This window comes from Pseudopodoces humilis, chromosome 11, assembly GCF_049639895.1.
Source record: "Pseudopodoces humilis isolate 2021_Gansu_Grassland_sample_001 chromosome 11, ASM4963989v1, whole genome shotgun sequence".
NCBI lineage: Eukaryota > Metazoa > Chordata > Aves > Passeriformes > Paridae > Pseudopodoces > Pseudopodoces humilis.
Genome location: NC_142210.1, coordinates 12,851,092 through 12,865,425, shown reverse-complemented (window position 1 = coordinate 12,865,425; position 14,334 = coordinate 12,851,092). Strand labels below are relative to the sequence as shown.

Below are 14,334 nucleotides of genomic sequence, written 5' to 3'. Positions count from 1 at the left end.
GTGATCCTTCATTTATTTTTAAGCACTAAAAATTAATTTTAGGGTATTGTCTTGAATAAGTAGAATTTTGGAGATAAATCTCCGTATTGTAATGTCTTAACATGTATGTTAATGTATTATAGATAAAACATTAGGCTCCTAATGTGTGCACTCTGCTGTAAAACAGCAGCTGAGCATGATTGTTGCTGTCTCCAGGGTTAACGATTGTATCCTACGGGTAAATGAGGTGGATGTTCGGGATGTGACACACAGCAAAGCAGTGGAAGCATTGAAAGAAGCGGGATCAATTGTACGATTGTATGTCAAAAGAAGAAAACCAGTCACAGAAAAAATAGTGGAAATCAAACTTGTGAAAGGCCCCAAAGGTACGTTGGAAATAAAAAGTTTGTGTTTCATAAGAAGGATAGAATTGTAATTGTTATTGTAGAATGCAAAGTTTTCTTTTAAATGATAAAAATGTTTCTGATTGTATCTAGTAATTTTTAAGTACGTTAAAATTGGAGTAAAATATTTAATTGGATTACCTAGTAAGGATGCTTGAGAGATAATTTCAGGCAAGTAATTACAGGACAGTATGTCTATAAATATATAGATGCTATAGCATGGTAATACTTCTGACTCTGCTGTTCCCATACTTCACAAAGCATGAAGTAAATGATCTAGCTTTTGGTTTTCAGAACTTGTGCGCATGTTACATCTTTTCTAGAGCTTTATTGTCTAGAAGATCATGGAGTTCACTTGAAAAAGCATCAGAATTACTTCAGCCAGGCCCTGATATTATATATATTTGTGTCATACAAGGAGTGTTATTATTTATGTAAGAATTTAAATCCAATGAATGCAAAAAAGGTTTCTTGAGTAATGTCTTTATCTTTAAGCAGGTCTTGGCTTCAGTATTGCTGGTGGTGTAGGAAATCAGCATATACCTGGGGACAACAGCATTTATGTAACCAAAATCATCGAAGGTGGGGCAGCACATAAAGATGGCAAACTTCAGATTGGAGACAAACTTTTAGCAGTAAGTAAGAGCTGCATTTTCTTAATGGTCATTCACTTTTAGGCTCAAACAAGGGCGTGATTCAATTTGTGGTTAAGCTGCCTGGAAATCAGTGATAAAATTAAATCTGCATCATTCAACGCCATCTCATCAGGAAATCTGAAATCTATTCCTCAGCCCAATGTTCCATGCAAAACCTGTATAAATCAGCATGTTTATTTCTGATGCTTGCTATTATTTTTCTGGGATCTGAGTGACAGAATTGTAAACAAACATATAATGGGATTGTTTCTCTTCTCAAAAGAGAAGAATGGAATGGAACTCCTTGTTCCAGCCAAGGTGGCTGGCCAGCCTTTAGCTAGTTCAACTGCTGCTTATATTGCATTTCAGTGTTTGTAATGCTTTTGAATGGCGTTCTTATTTTTTAAAAAGCTTAAAATAGCTTCCAAGTTGCATTTTCTATGCACAAAGTAAAAATAACTTTCAACTTTCTTAAAGTCAATCCATAAATTTTTTGTCCGGGTAGAAAAATGAGAGCCACAGCCAGAAATTTCTGAGTGTATTTCTGAATTAACTCTTGTAAGGTTAATTGCTCTGCACTCCTTCCTCTAGCGGTATTTGCTTCTGTAAGAGCTCTGGATACATCAGTACTCACAGTACGGAACAGCAGAACATGTGTTTTACTGCTCTTACAAATGGTAAAAACTAACTCTAAATGTTTAGTGCAGAGTTTGCCATCTGTAAAAAGACTTTTTGGATAATTTTGTCACTTAAAACAGAGCTGGGGAAATATGAAGGCACTTAAAGAATACTGGAATTATCCCTGTATATGAAGAATCCTGGTCTTTTTTAAATATGCGGAATGATGTCTTGATGTTACAATGGATAGTTCTGTGCAATCAGCTCAAGACAGGTGCAAATCCTTACCTGAGAACTGGGAGGAAAAAAGGGAATGAATATGCTTACTCCTAGCTGCACAATAAATATTTGTCTTCATATGCCATACAGGTTCCCAAACCTGAAGATCCAACTGCTTGATGGTAATGCTGTTCATATTTCATAGTTTTTAGTTTTACAGTCTTCATCGTACAAAGTGTTTTTGTTTATAGGACTTTCACAGAATGCAAAGGCACTGGAAAACTTCCTTTTAATGATGAATTGCTTTCCAGTGTTATAATTTGTCACCTATACAAAAATTTTCCATGCTAACTTGCTTACATCAGAAAAGATAAGGAAATCTTTAAGGAATCCCAGTCCATTCTATGATCTTCTGGTTAGCTGAATTTCACTTAGTAAAAGGTTTAGTCACTAAGGTAGAGATACACAGCCATACATTGCAGAATGTACCTTTCTGTCTCTGTGTTTAGGTTGCACTCAATCACCAAATACTGCAAAATGACTTTTCAGTCTTCAAGAGTGGTAGGAATTAAAATCTATTACAAAGACATCAACAAAAGGCTTTTAGAAAACTAGTAGGATACTTAGAGAATACAGATGCAAGGAATATATTTAAGGAATAGAGTTTTCCCCCCACAGCTAACAATTGGCAAAGCCCAGTTGTTCTTACAGATTATGAAGTTAAATGATGATAGTGTTTGTAGCTCCTTGGGTTCAGTGCAATACAAGCTTTATTTCCTGTGTTGCCTGGAATTATCTGCAGAAGTTTCTTCCCTTTCACAATAAAAGAGGGTCAACAACTCAATTCACCAATTGATGATATAGTAATTGTTAAGGGATTTTTTTTTAATGGAAGTGCAAGTGTTTCACTCTAATAGCAATAGCTTAAAATAGCTGTTTGTAGTTGAACTAGTTCTTGTTACTTGGCATGTAAATCAGTTATTCTGGGACCTTCTCAAGTTTTGAGCCCAGCTTTTTGACATTGTGCCAGAATATATTGTCCCATTATAAGGCCTGGAACATAATTATGTCATGACAGGATGATGTGGGATTTATTCTTATTAGAAGAAACTTTTCTCTATGTAATGTTTTCAGTAACACACTGTGTAAGTGTGCACACTTGAACACTTTGAGTGCCCTATTTATCCCATTAGCTCCCCAAAGTCATGTGTGCCTTCTTTACAATGTTGTGGTCAATACAGTTTATTATAATCTTTCATAGGAATACTTGTCTTTCTCATACTTAACAAAGCATCTCTTATATAAATTTATGTAACCAGTTATGGCATGTGAATCCTAATAACTACTCTCAATGACAGTGTTTCAACAGCCATCAGTGAGTCCTATGAAAACAGTACATTTTTCTGGGCTGACAATGTTTATTTTTCGCTTCAGGTCAACAGTGTTTGCTTAGAAGAAGTTACTCATGAAGAAGCAGTGACTGCCTTAAAAAACACATCTGACTTTGTTTATCTGAAGGTTGCAAAACCCACCAGCGTGTTCATGAATGACAGTTATGCCCCTCCTGACATCACAAACTGTAAGTTCATCTTATCTTTCTGATTTAATTAACTTTCCCTTTAAGGCTTAGTATTTGAACTGTTGCAAGCCTTTAGAAATTATAAGAGGCCAAAATCTGATATAAGTTGATTAAAGAGGAAAACTGTATACTATACAGAACAACATCCTATAACTTGTATACTGAAAAGACAGCAGCAGTGGGGCTCCAGGTGTTTTTTTCAAAGTCAAACACAAATCCAGAAAGTTCAGGGCTGAACTACAATGTAAAGAAATATTTGAGCTGAGTATACTTCAAGAGGGTTATTATCATTTAGTAGTTGGAGAAAGGGAAGAGAATGATATAACTGTATCTTTCCAAGACTGAATAGACTGACTTTTCTGGATGACCAGTTGTACTCATGTCATCACATGAAATGGTTCTAGGGGAAAGTTATTTTAGGTATTGCTTTGTTTGCTGCCATTAGATATGTGCAATTGATATGTAGCACTGCTCTGTTTAGGTACTACTTCATATGAAAAAAAGGAGCTGAGGACTGAAAGATGTAATTGAAAACAGTATGCAAAGACCAACAAACAAAAGTGCAGCACAACAGAGACTGAAATACCTTATAAGCCCATCATTTTTTGGCAATAGCTATAGTATCTTAAAATCTACTTGTAAGCTTATTGAGTTACAATTTGACACTAATTAGGTTTTATCTCCGCTGTGTTATTATAAGGATGCTCTTGAAGGCTCTATTCTTTGACATATCTAATTTTCAGCCTCCACTGACTGTTCCCTAGTTTTCTACTCATATATATTATGGTTAGAGAGCAGTCATTTTCCCTTACTGTATCTAGTTTGTTCAATAAACTTTCACAGTTTCCTTGGAAAGTAGTCTTCCTGTTCTCTCTCCATATAACTCGTGTTTTCATATATTTCACCTGGAATTCATATTCTTTGGAACAGTGAAATCTTATTGTTTACAGTTTTCCTGGTAATGTTGCAGTAATGCAGTTACACTGCTGTAGATTGGAATGTGACAAACATTGAGGTATCTCATCTCTTACTACTCCACCTTGACTCAATCATTGGAATATTTACTTTGTTAACCTTTTGTGAGAATAAAGGTGAAACTGGTTTGAGGGGAAGGAGGCAGAGAAGGAGCTGATTCCTGGTAATTTGCCCAGTGCTAATAAATCAGTGACACTGGCAAAGGTGGCTGTTGGTTGTTGTCCTTAATTTCTCAGTAAGTATGACTTTTGTGTCACATCCATTACTGGCCTGGTCACATGTGTAGGCTCCTTTTGTCCCATTACCATCCTCCTTCCAGAGTTTTTCTCTGTTTGTTCTCCAAGGGTGATTTGAGAGATGGTGGCATTCTGTGCAGCCCAGTATCCTATTCTTTGTGGGAAGTGTCACTTCTATCCTTTTGCTGAGAAGTGAAAAGCCAGTCTCCTTGTCATATACTTCAGGCTCCAGCAGCTGCTTCTGGGAACCTTTCTCCTCCTACTCAAGCATTCTGAAAAAAGTCATGGAAGTTTTTCTCAGATTCCAGGCATCTTGTTTGTCTTTGTCCTTTAGTGGCCCTTGACAAGGTTTGTGGGATGTCTGTACTTTTGCGTAGATTTTCTGAGTTTTATTTCATTTAGCTACACTTCCCTTGAGTTCTCTATCTGAGGATACGCTGTTTTTCACTGTTTCTGGTAGACCAAAGATTTCTCTGCACAGTGCTGGGTTCTTTGATGAAACTTTAGTCTGTTTCTTCTTGTTACAACAGGAAAGCCTTTTCTGCCCAAGGCGTCATGAGCTTGTGTCTCTGTTGATCAAAGTGCAGGGGGCTGTTACTGCAGCTGATGCAGAGACTGAACTTACTGCCGGAATTTTGAACCCAAATCAGACCTAAAGGTCTTGCTGAGGTGTTTAATGTCTTAATTCTAGGTAATCAGTTTCGTCTCAATCTTTCACTTATGAAAAACAACTGCATGTGTCTGAGCTGCTAAATGCTATTTTTCCAATACAGGACAGAGCAAAAGCTTTTCCAGTACCTCTCAGCTTTTGCACATTTACAAAGTAAATCTCAAAGGGAGACATCAATCTCCTCAAAGGCTGATTCTGCTTTATAAATGATATGATAACTTTGCAACCAGAAAGCCTCTGCTTTCTGCAAGAAGCTGCTCAGTTAGATAGATCTCTTACCAAAAAATGGTGCACCTGTATGTAGTCTTTTATACTGCATTTTGCAGAGCAGTACAGGGCTGAAGAGCTTTAGATTGGGGATTCTGAAGTGCTTTTACCAGATGGCAGATATTTAAGAGGTATTTTCTAGGATCACCTGGATTGTCAGTCAGTGTTGAAACAGTTACCAGGCTTTTTCTTCACCTACTCATCTGCAGCTCATTTTGAGACATGCATTTGCATCCCCATCCTATTTCTGTCCATGAGAATCCTTTTAGCCAGGTGCTTAGGAGTTCAGTCCTACCATAAAGGAGAAGTAAGGTGTGCACAGAGGCTCTCTGTGTACGTGGCTATTACAAACTATGTTAAGGTAGAAACTTTACTACTTGAGTTTATATGTGAACTGCTAACTTATAGAACCCCCTTGGGAGGGCTTTTTGTTTGCTTATTTTATTTAATTTCTGTATTTCTGTGTGTTTTTTTGTTTGGTTTTTTTAATTCTCATTTTATCAGAAATATCTAAAAGCACAGAGCACAGTACTTGGTACTGTGCAGAACATGCAGGAGATTGCTCACTGTGCTAACTTGTGTGGACATGGTAGTTAATTCAAAAGTCCAAATTCAGAATTTGGTTTGTCTTTAAGATTTTCCCTTTAGAACTTTTTTAGTTATAGGGCTGCCCCACTTGCCCTGGTCACGAGGATTTAAAATGCAGAGCTAAGGATACTGAAGAACTGTTTGAGAACAATTTTCAAGATCTAGGTTTTGTGCAAAATCTGATTTCTTTTAAAACTCCTGTAGTAAGAGTATCAGCTACACAATAGTGTGGCCTTGTCAGGTGGTCTGATGGCTCAAATGAAAGGCCCAAATAGGTTAGTATCCATATAGATAATTAAATCATTTGATATTTCCTTAGGGTTAGTGCCTTAGAAACAAGGAATATTTGATCAAGAGATTTCTGAGATTCTAATTTATGGCAGTATTTATTGGGAAGAGTACAGATGTTGTGCCAACATTGTGCATCTGGGGCTGAAAATTGACATCTGTCTTTTGATATTTATCAGTGAATGAATGGCTTCCAGCTGCCTGTGGGGGAAGTTAAGTTACCATTGAAAATCTTGTTAGAGAAGATTTGGAGCTGTTTGAGACCAGAGATTCAGAAAGGAATGAATGTGGAAAAAAAAGCTTAAGATTGTGTGCTGTTGCTCTAGAGACTGCGATGTGCATGGGCAATGAAGGCTTGGCCATAGACCTGGAATAGTTGATTGCTATGCCTGTTTCTATTGCTCCTTTGAGATTTATGTTTTAGCTCTTGAGGTGGATTGCCAGGGTAAGCAGTTACTTTACAGTGCTCTGCATTTTCTGACTCAAGAAAAATGCAATTAGGAAGGATTGTTCTTTCTGAGCACATTGCCCTCTGAGTGCTGTTCTCCACTCTCTGTCAGGCTGAAAAATTAGGACTTCCAGTATAGAAAATACGGAAATGCAACAGAAGTTCCCCCTTGTTTATTGTGTGCAGAGGAACAACAGCACTGTGGGTGGGATGGTTCTGTGGCAGAGCATTGGGGCTCAGCTGATGTGTGTGTGATAATCACAGCTGTTGGCCTGCGGGAGGGGTCATGTGTCAGCAGGAGTGTAAACTGCTTCCCTCATCTGTACATAAATGGTGGTCATTAAATGGTTCCTAGAACACATATCCTGTAATTTGTTCATATAAATGCTTTTAAAGTTATTCAGTTGAAATATTACTAAAAAGGTGTAGTACTTGCTGTTTAAAACACCAACATTACCTGTGAAGTGCATAGTAGTAGAATATCAAAGTCAAAAAAGTGGCTAAATGGTTTTGGAGAGAACGGACTTGCTGCCAATACAGGCCTCCTTTGAAGGTATTATCAGTGATGCATTTTTGACTCCTAATTAATTTGGAAAGTATTTTTTCCGTTTTGTTTTGTTTTTTTGTTTGTGCCTTGATACAGTATTTCAACCCTGCATTGAGAAATAAAATACTGGAAGGTAGAGAATAATCTGTTTCTTCACTAGACATGGATGCCTTATTATTTCTTAAATGCTCTAAGTACAGGAAGAGAAGAATATGTAATAACTGTCAAAGACAATAAAGTTTTAATTTTATTGCCCATTTTAGAGATTGTACTTCTGATTGGTGTCCTCAGTTTACAGATAATAGGAAAATAATAGGAAATCTTCCATTTTTTCTTTTTGTCTAGAACTGTATTATGTAAAAGGGTGGATTTGGAAATGGAATTTCTTCTTAAGAGTCTGACTTTTCCTGTCAAAGCAAGTTGATTTTATGCATGCAATTTTCTGTTCATTCAAAAGACAGTTTCTTTATCAGTTCCATCAGTAATAATATTTACCTGGAAATAGAAGTTTAGACCTCATTTAGGATTCAAAAAGTGATGGCTTGCTTTTTATTTCTGTCATATTCCTCATGAATATGCTTCAGGTACAATTTCCATCTGAAATAGTTTCAGAAAAGGTGCATGGGTTTGTGCAGGAGCTCCACAGAGAGCAGCCTCTTTGTGCCTTGTATAGGTTTCTTTTTGTAGCACTGAGAACAGCGGCCTTGAGAAAGGACCAGGCTGTTCCAAGTAAGTAGTATATGTAAAACTTTGCAAAGGATGCAGCCAGTGATGTTGTGGAGCAGTACACAGGTCTGAAATAAACAAAATGAAACTGTTATATTGATTGATGGCTGACTTTTAGTTGCGTGGTGAAAGGATAAAAAAATTTTAAAAATAAGGTCATGTAATAGGTGGTGTGTATGTTTCTGAATACACAGGGCAGTTAAAAGCTTCAGGAACATGAAAAACAATCAAATGAGAAGTACTGCAAGTCAATGAATATAGAATTTGTATCTAATTACTTCCTATAAAATATGCATCATTATGACTACATTATGGCTTGTTAAAAGAAATTTCAAATTCATTTTGTGGAATGAGATAATTTAGTGCAGGAACAGAATGTACAGAGCTGCTATACTGTGCAACAGTTGTTCAGGTTTTTTAATCAACACCCATTTTTCTGTAGTTGGAAAAGAGCTCAAAATGTCTTGCATTTAATTTTTTGTGCTTTAACTTTAAAACTTTCTGAGCAAAAACAAAATAACTATTTATGTGTGGTTTTGTTTTAAGCAAAAAATGCATACAATATATGCAATAATAATGTTGCATTAAAAAACTTTTTTTTTTAAACTGAAATGCAAATATTGCAATATGGTTTGGTAATCATTGTGAAAATCTGCTGCTAAAATTCCAGTGTGACTAAAAAAGCCCTAAGTTTTGAAAATTGAAAGTTAGGTGTCCAAATCTCTTACCATTACACACAAACCATGTATTGTACTGGGACAGACAGAAGGAAGTGGGATGTATAAAATCCTTGCAGGGAGTACAAAGATGAAGGTGCAATGTGTTACTGCTGTTCCAAAAAACTGTATTAGGAATCACATATGTTGAACAGCTCCTAATTTTTAGGAAATTCTCTAATGTGAATGCTTATGTTGACTCTTTGGTTTTAGCAAAAGCAGCATTCTCTTTGCTTTAGACCTCATGAAGCCAAGCAACATGAGGGAGCTTCCTTCTGACTTTGTTATATAGAAGGGCACCAGGTACCTCTTGCACTTCCGTTCTGAATTTTGCTGAAGCCTCTTGTGTATCCAGAATTATGATTCTCAGAAGTTTTGCACATTCTCATGCAGCTGAGGGCTGGTGTGTCTGAGTAGCACAATTCGTGTATCAGCCAGTGCTTTTAAACTGCAGAAGCTGTTAACAGCGGATTTTAATGCTTGCTGAAATGCTGACAGTGTTGGCCTGATGCATATGCAATGTAAAGAATTTACTGCACACAGGTTTTCTAGGAATCTAGAACAATACAGGCACAATCCAGCCCAGACTGGGTGGTTTGAAAGACAGCTATTTAGCAAATACATTGTGTGTGTGTGTGTGTGTGTGTATATATATATGTATATATGTATGTATGTATCAAGAATACTCTTGATAAGTTTGTAAATGATTCAAACTTTTTGATAGTGGTTTAAAAAGAAAAAAAAACAAAAGGAGAATATACAGATTACTTCAGAAGTCTGTGTCATGTTCAGCTAAAGAGCTTTGGGCTTAATGTAAATCCTTGAAGGTTAGCTACCCCATCAGATACATCAAGTGAGGACAAAGGGTCTGGCAACTTCAATAATTCTGAATTTGTGAAAAGCCCCTGCCCTTCATGTTTAAGCCTCAAAGTTCGAATCACATACACCAGGAAAAAAACAAAACATTTCCCGTTGAAGAGCATACTTAGTAATAGAAACAGTGGGTATGACTGTGCTTTAATGAGCACTTAAAATTGATGTGCCTAACTTGGAAATATCATGCACCTTCTTAATTATTTATTATAATAATTCTCTTGGTGTTGTAGAATATTTTCCATCAATTGTAATCATTAAGATGCTAAATTTCTTCTGGTATATGTGTTGTGGTTCAGTTAAAACTTTGCTTTGGTCAAGTTAAAAACAGCATTAGAACAGATAAATTTTCCAGACTGTTCCCCTGGGTTCAACTATCCACAGTAACTGTTTCTAAAAAAGTTTTATTTGAGACACAATGCAACTGAAAAATTTGCTTGCTGACATAGGGAGGAGATTGGGGAGTGTACAGATTTAACACACTACTTTAGAGCCATGATATTTATAATATATCATTTAAACTGCTATAGTTTGTTTTAAAAGAAGTCACTTCTTTGTTTCAGTTCCTTCAGCTCTTTTTTGGTATTATCCTTATGTCTTCTATTGTTTTCCTTCTGCCTCTGTGAAGCTTATTCTCAGCCAGTGGATAACCATATCACTCCATCTGCCTACCTGGGACAGTCCCTGCCTCCAGCATCACCAGGGCGGTATTCACCAGTTCCCAAGGGAATGCTTGGAGATGATGAGATTACCAGGTAATGAATAATCAAAGCTAAGTGTCAAATTGATTAACCAGGGAAGCTCCAAGATGTGTTAGCGGGCAAAATACTAGTGAATGCTGTATTTCTTTTCAAGAAATAGTTTTTTAACTCTTGTAAACATTGTTGTAAGGAGAAAATTAGGTATATTTTATGTATTTATACACACACACTATTTATCAGTCCAGGAACAGCTTTTAAAATCAGAAAGCCCTGGGAATGCTGCAGGCATTGGCAAAAGATTTTCAGGATGGTAGTATGAACAGACCAGAGATTATTTCTTTTTTTAAAGCAAGCAATGTTTGAGTCCTCCCTGCCCCCACAGACAAGGGTTTGTTTTGATGGATTCTAAATCCTGAAACACTGGAGAGCTCTTAATCCTTTCCCATTAACAGACCTTTCATTCCTTCAATGATTCAGTAGATTGCATTAATCTTTTGCTCATCATTGCTGATAAAGGGAAGCTCTTGTAATTTTGTTGCCCTTCTGTTCTGCAAGTATAGGGATGTTATACTGCACTTTCAGTATGCTGCTGCTGAATTCTGTCACCATCATACCATCACCTGATATGGATAATGTCACTCAGATTCCAAGGCAGGGTCCACCCAGGATTGAAACCTAAGTGGCATAATAAACTGGAGAATTGATTTTAGTGTAGTGGAAGGTAGGATATGTCTTTGTACTGATTTTTAACTTAGGGCTAGTTAGTCATATAAGCCAAAATGATTTTGTCCTCTTGATATAATTACATTTTTATTGCTTTCCTTTAAAATTATTTTAAAAAGGCTGTTTTTAGATTTCTTTTGAAATGCAAGGGCTGTTCAGAAAATATTTAGTTTTTCTTTAAATTACCTTCTCATATTAAAATCTCTCCATCCCAAAAAGAGGTTTAAAAATTTTGAGTGTTATTTTAAAAGATACTACATCTTTCTGTTCTCTCTTCTGTTTTTTTTTTAATGTATTGCTGTGATACAGAGTAATATGTACAGAGATTTTCAAAATGTCATTTATTTGAAATAGAATAGTACTCTGAAAAAATGAATATAATAGTTAATGGAGGTGAAATTTAAGAATTTGCCCTAAGATGACTTAATAGCTAGTGCAAAAATTAAGTGATTTTTAAAGATTGGACTAGATGATACTTTTTGTTTTGGAAAAAAAGCAGCTTCTTTCTTTATCCTGTAAATTAATAATTAATGCCTCCAAATACTTAATGTCCATTAATTGTTCTTTAGTGCTCTCTAGTGATTTTTGAAATGCAGTGCACAGTTTCTCTGCTTTATTAGAAATGTCTTTTTCTGAGATCATTTTTACTTGTATTAAACATATTTAATACATACTTACTTGTATTAAATCGAGTAGCAGATAATAGATTTTTGGAAGGAGTCATTCTGCATCAGAATTTGACTGGTCTTATCAATATTTCTTCTTTCCTCCCCTCATTCAAGTGAGGAGAAGATCCTATGAAAAAGTGCAACCACTTGGTTTAGTTTAACTTCTTCAATTGCAGTCGCTTTGCTGGAATTGAAAATGTATTTGAGAGTGTCATGATCTACACTGATGTTCTTGAACAATGTGGAAAATATTAAGTAATGACATTTAGTGCTGAATAGTATTGTAGCATAATAGGAATTTATTTACTTATACATACATACATACATACAGATTTGTTCAGTTCAGCTAACAACAGGGAGGGGATTTTCTTTTGCATCTAGAAACTTTCCTATTTTTTTATTTTACTTTTACTCTTATCTAGTGACCAAGATTTCATATTCCTTTCTTTTCCTTCAGGGAGCCTAGAAAGGTCGTCCTACATCGAGGATCAACAGGTCTTGGTTTCAACATTGTTGGAGGAGAAGATGGAGAAGGAATTTTCATCTCTTTCATCCTTGCAGGAGGGCCAGCTGACCTGAGTGGAGAACTTAGGAAAGGAGATCGGATAATTTCTGTAGGATTCCTTGCTTCTTTTATTTAAACAGCAATAAAAGTTTCCCTATCCCTGTGTATTAATGCAAATTAATGATATACAAAGAATGTTATTAATTGAGCTAAATTTGAGATAATGGAATAGATGCTAATATATTTCCAAAGTATCTTTGAGGACTTCAGTCTGCCTCGGTTTCTCATTTATAAAGTGATTAAAATAGCACTTCCCTCTCTGAGATGTTCAGTGAAGACATTAACTTATCTTTGTCTGGTAGCAGAGGCTGTGTGTGTCTAAATTGGAAGAATACAGGTTTCAGAAATAAACCTTCTAATGAGATGGAGACCCTTGGCATCAGTGTCTAAAACTGGGTCGTTAGTTCCTGGAGTAACTGCTGAACTTCCATCTCATACCTCTCTAAGGGCTTTTATTGTATTAGTATTGAAGGTCATAAATATGTTATGTGTTTCTTTGTGAAATTGCTTAGTTTATAGAGAGTCAATTATTTGGTTATGTGTTTCTTTGTGAAATTGCTTAGTTTATAGAGAGTCAATTATTTGGGACAATTATATTGTAGTTTGGAAGTTATTTAAGAGGAATTATGTCCTTTTAACAGCTGTTAGTAAAACTGATATTAAAGCACATATTTATTTTAGTTTGGATTGTGAAAACTACTTTTGGTATAAAATGTGGAACGCACATTTCTGCTTCAGTTTTTCTGTGATGCTATTTTTAAATCTGCTGCATTGAAAACAATGCCAGATTCACACAGGGTGCTGTCTGTTATTGGATGTGGTGACATGGTCTGTAGGCATTATTTGGCTAAGAAGGTGCCTGAACCATCACAAAAAATAACATTCTCAGTGCCTTCTTAAAAAGAAAGCAAACACTCTTAAACAAGAAGAAACTCTGTCATTCACTGAGTGATAGACTATGATAGTGTCAGTAATTCTTAAGAGGGGTGAGAGGATTTTATTGACTTGATTTCAGGAACAATATTGGGAACAGGGGAAATACATATGGCATGGAAACTAGTTTGTATCCAGTTAAATTTTTTCCACAGGTGTGTGTTCTGTGGTGATAAACACAAACATTAATTTTGATAAAGAGCTTTTTTCTATTACTTGTAGGTAAATGGAGTAGATCTAAAGGCAGCAACCCACGAACAGGCAGCAGCAGCCCTGAAGAATGCAGGCCAAGCAGTGACTATTGTAGCTCAGTACCGTCCAGAAGGTAAGGGTTGCTTTATACATTCAAGTTTTCTTTTACAGTCTGAAACTCAGAGAAAGATAATCTACAGTGTCCTTCCATCAAACACCTCTTCTGAAACAATTAATGTAATGGATGTTGTCACACACGTTAGCATAATTGCAAGTAACCAGATTGGAATATCTGTAAGTGTTGCTGCCAAGGCTTTGCCACGTTTCTTGTTTTCACCATTGCACAATTTCTGTTTCTTCAGTAAATATTGCCAATGTCATAAAATTAAAATTAATCCAGTAAATCTAGAACTTAATAGAAATACCCTATTATTCTTTTGTATTTCCAATTCTCTTTGTCCTTTAATATGGTGGTTTTAGATGCTTTAATAGTAGGAAGATAGAAGACTAATTTCTTATTTTTTGTGTTGATTCAGATTATCTAAGGAGGCCATCAGGTTTTCATTCCTTGGTTTCACACTGAACTGTTATTTCTATTTATCCAGCTGTTTCTTCTGGTCCAGATTAAACTACAGCTGATGCTGATTAACCATCTTTGTGTGTTGTACAGAACACTACATCATCAAAACACATATTTGTCTTGTATTTCTGCAGCATTTCAAATGTCTCTGTCTATTTGAAACTTAAAAAAATTAATAGTATAACATGAAATGCTTGAGTCTGT

General features: G+C 35.9%; 1 protein-coding gene across 17 annotated transcripts in view; it reads left to right on the top strand.

Annotated features, from left to right (window-relative positions):
* DLG1 (discs large MAGUK scaffold protein 1) overlaps positions 1-14,334 on the top strand; it is a 148,995-nt gene that overhangs the window by 96,273 nt on the left and 38,388 nt on the right. For all 17 annotated transcript variants that reach the window (XM_005527087.3, XM_088061158.1, XM_005527085.3 and 14 more), the window contains 6 exons: positions 196-365; positions 882-1,018; positions 3,290-3,434; positions 10,397-10,523; positions 12,318-12,474; positions 13,581-13,683. In XM_005527087.3, coding sequence (XP_005527144.1) covers positions 196-365; positions 882-1,018; positions 3,290-3,434; positions 10,397-10,523; positions 12,318-12,474; positions 13,581-13,683 — 839 coding nt within the window. The remainder of the gene's footprint in view (positions 1-195; positions 366-881; positions 1,019-3,289; positions 3,435-10,396; positions 10,524-12,317; positions 12,475-13,580; positions 13,684-14,334) is intronic.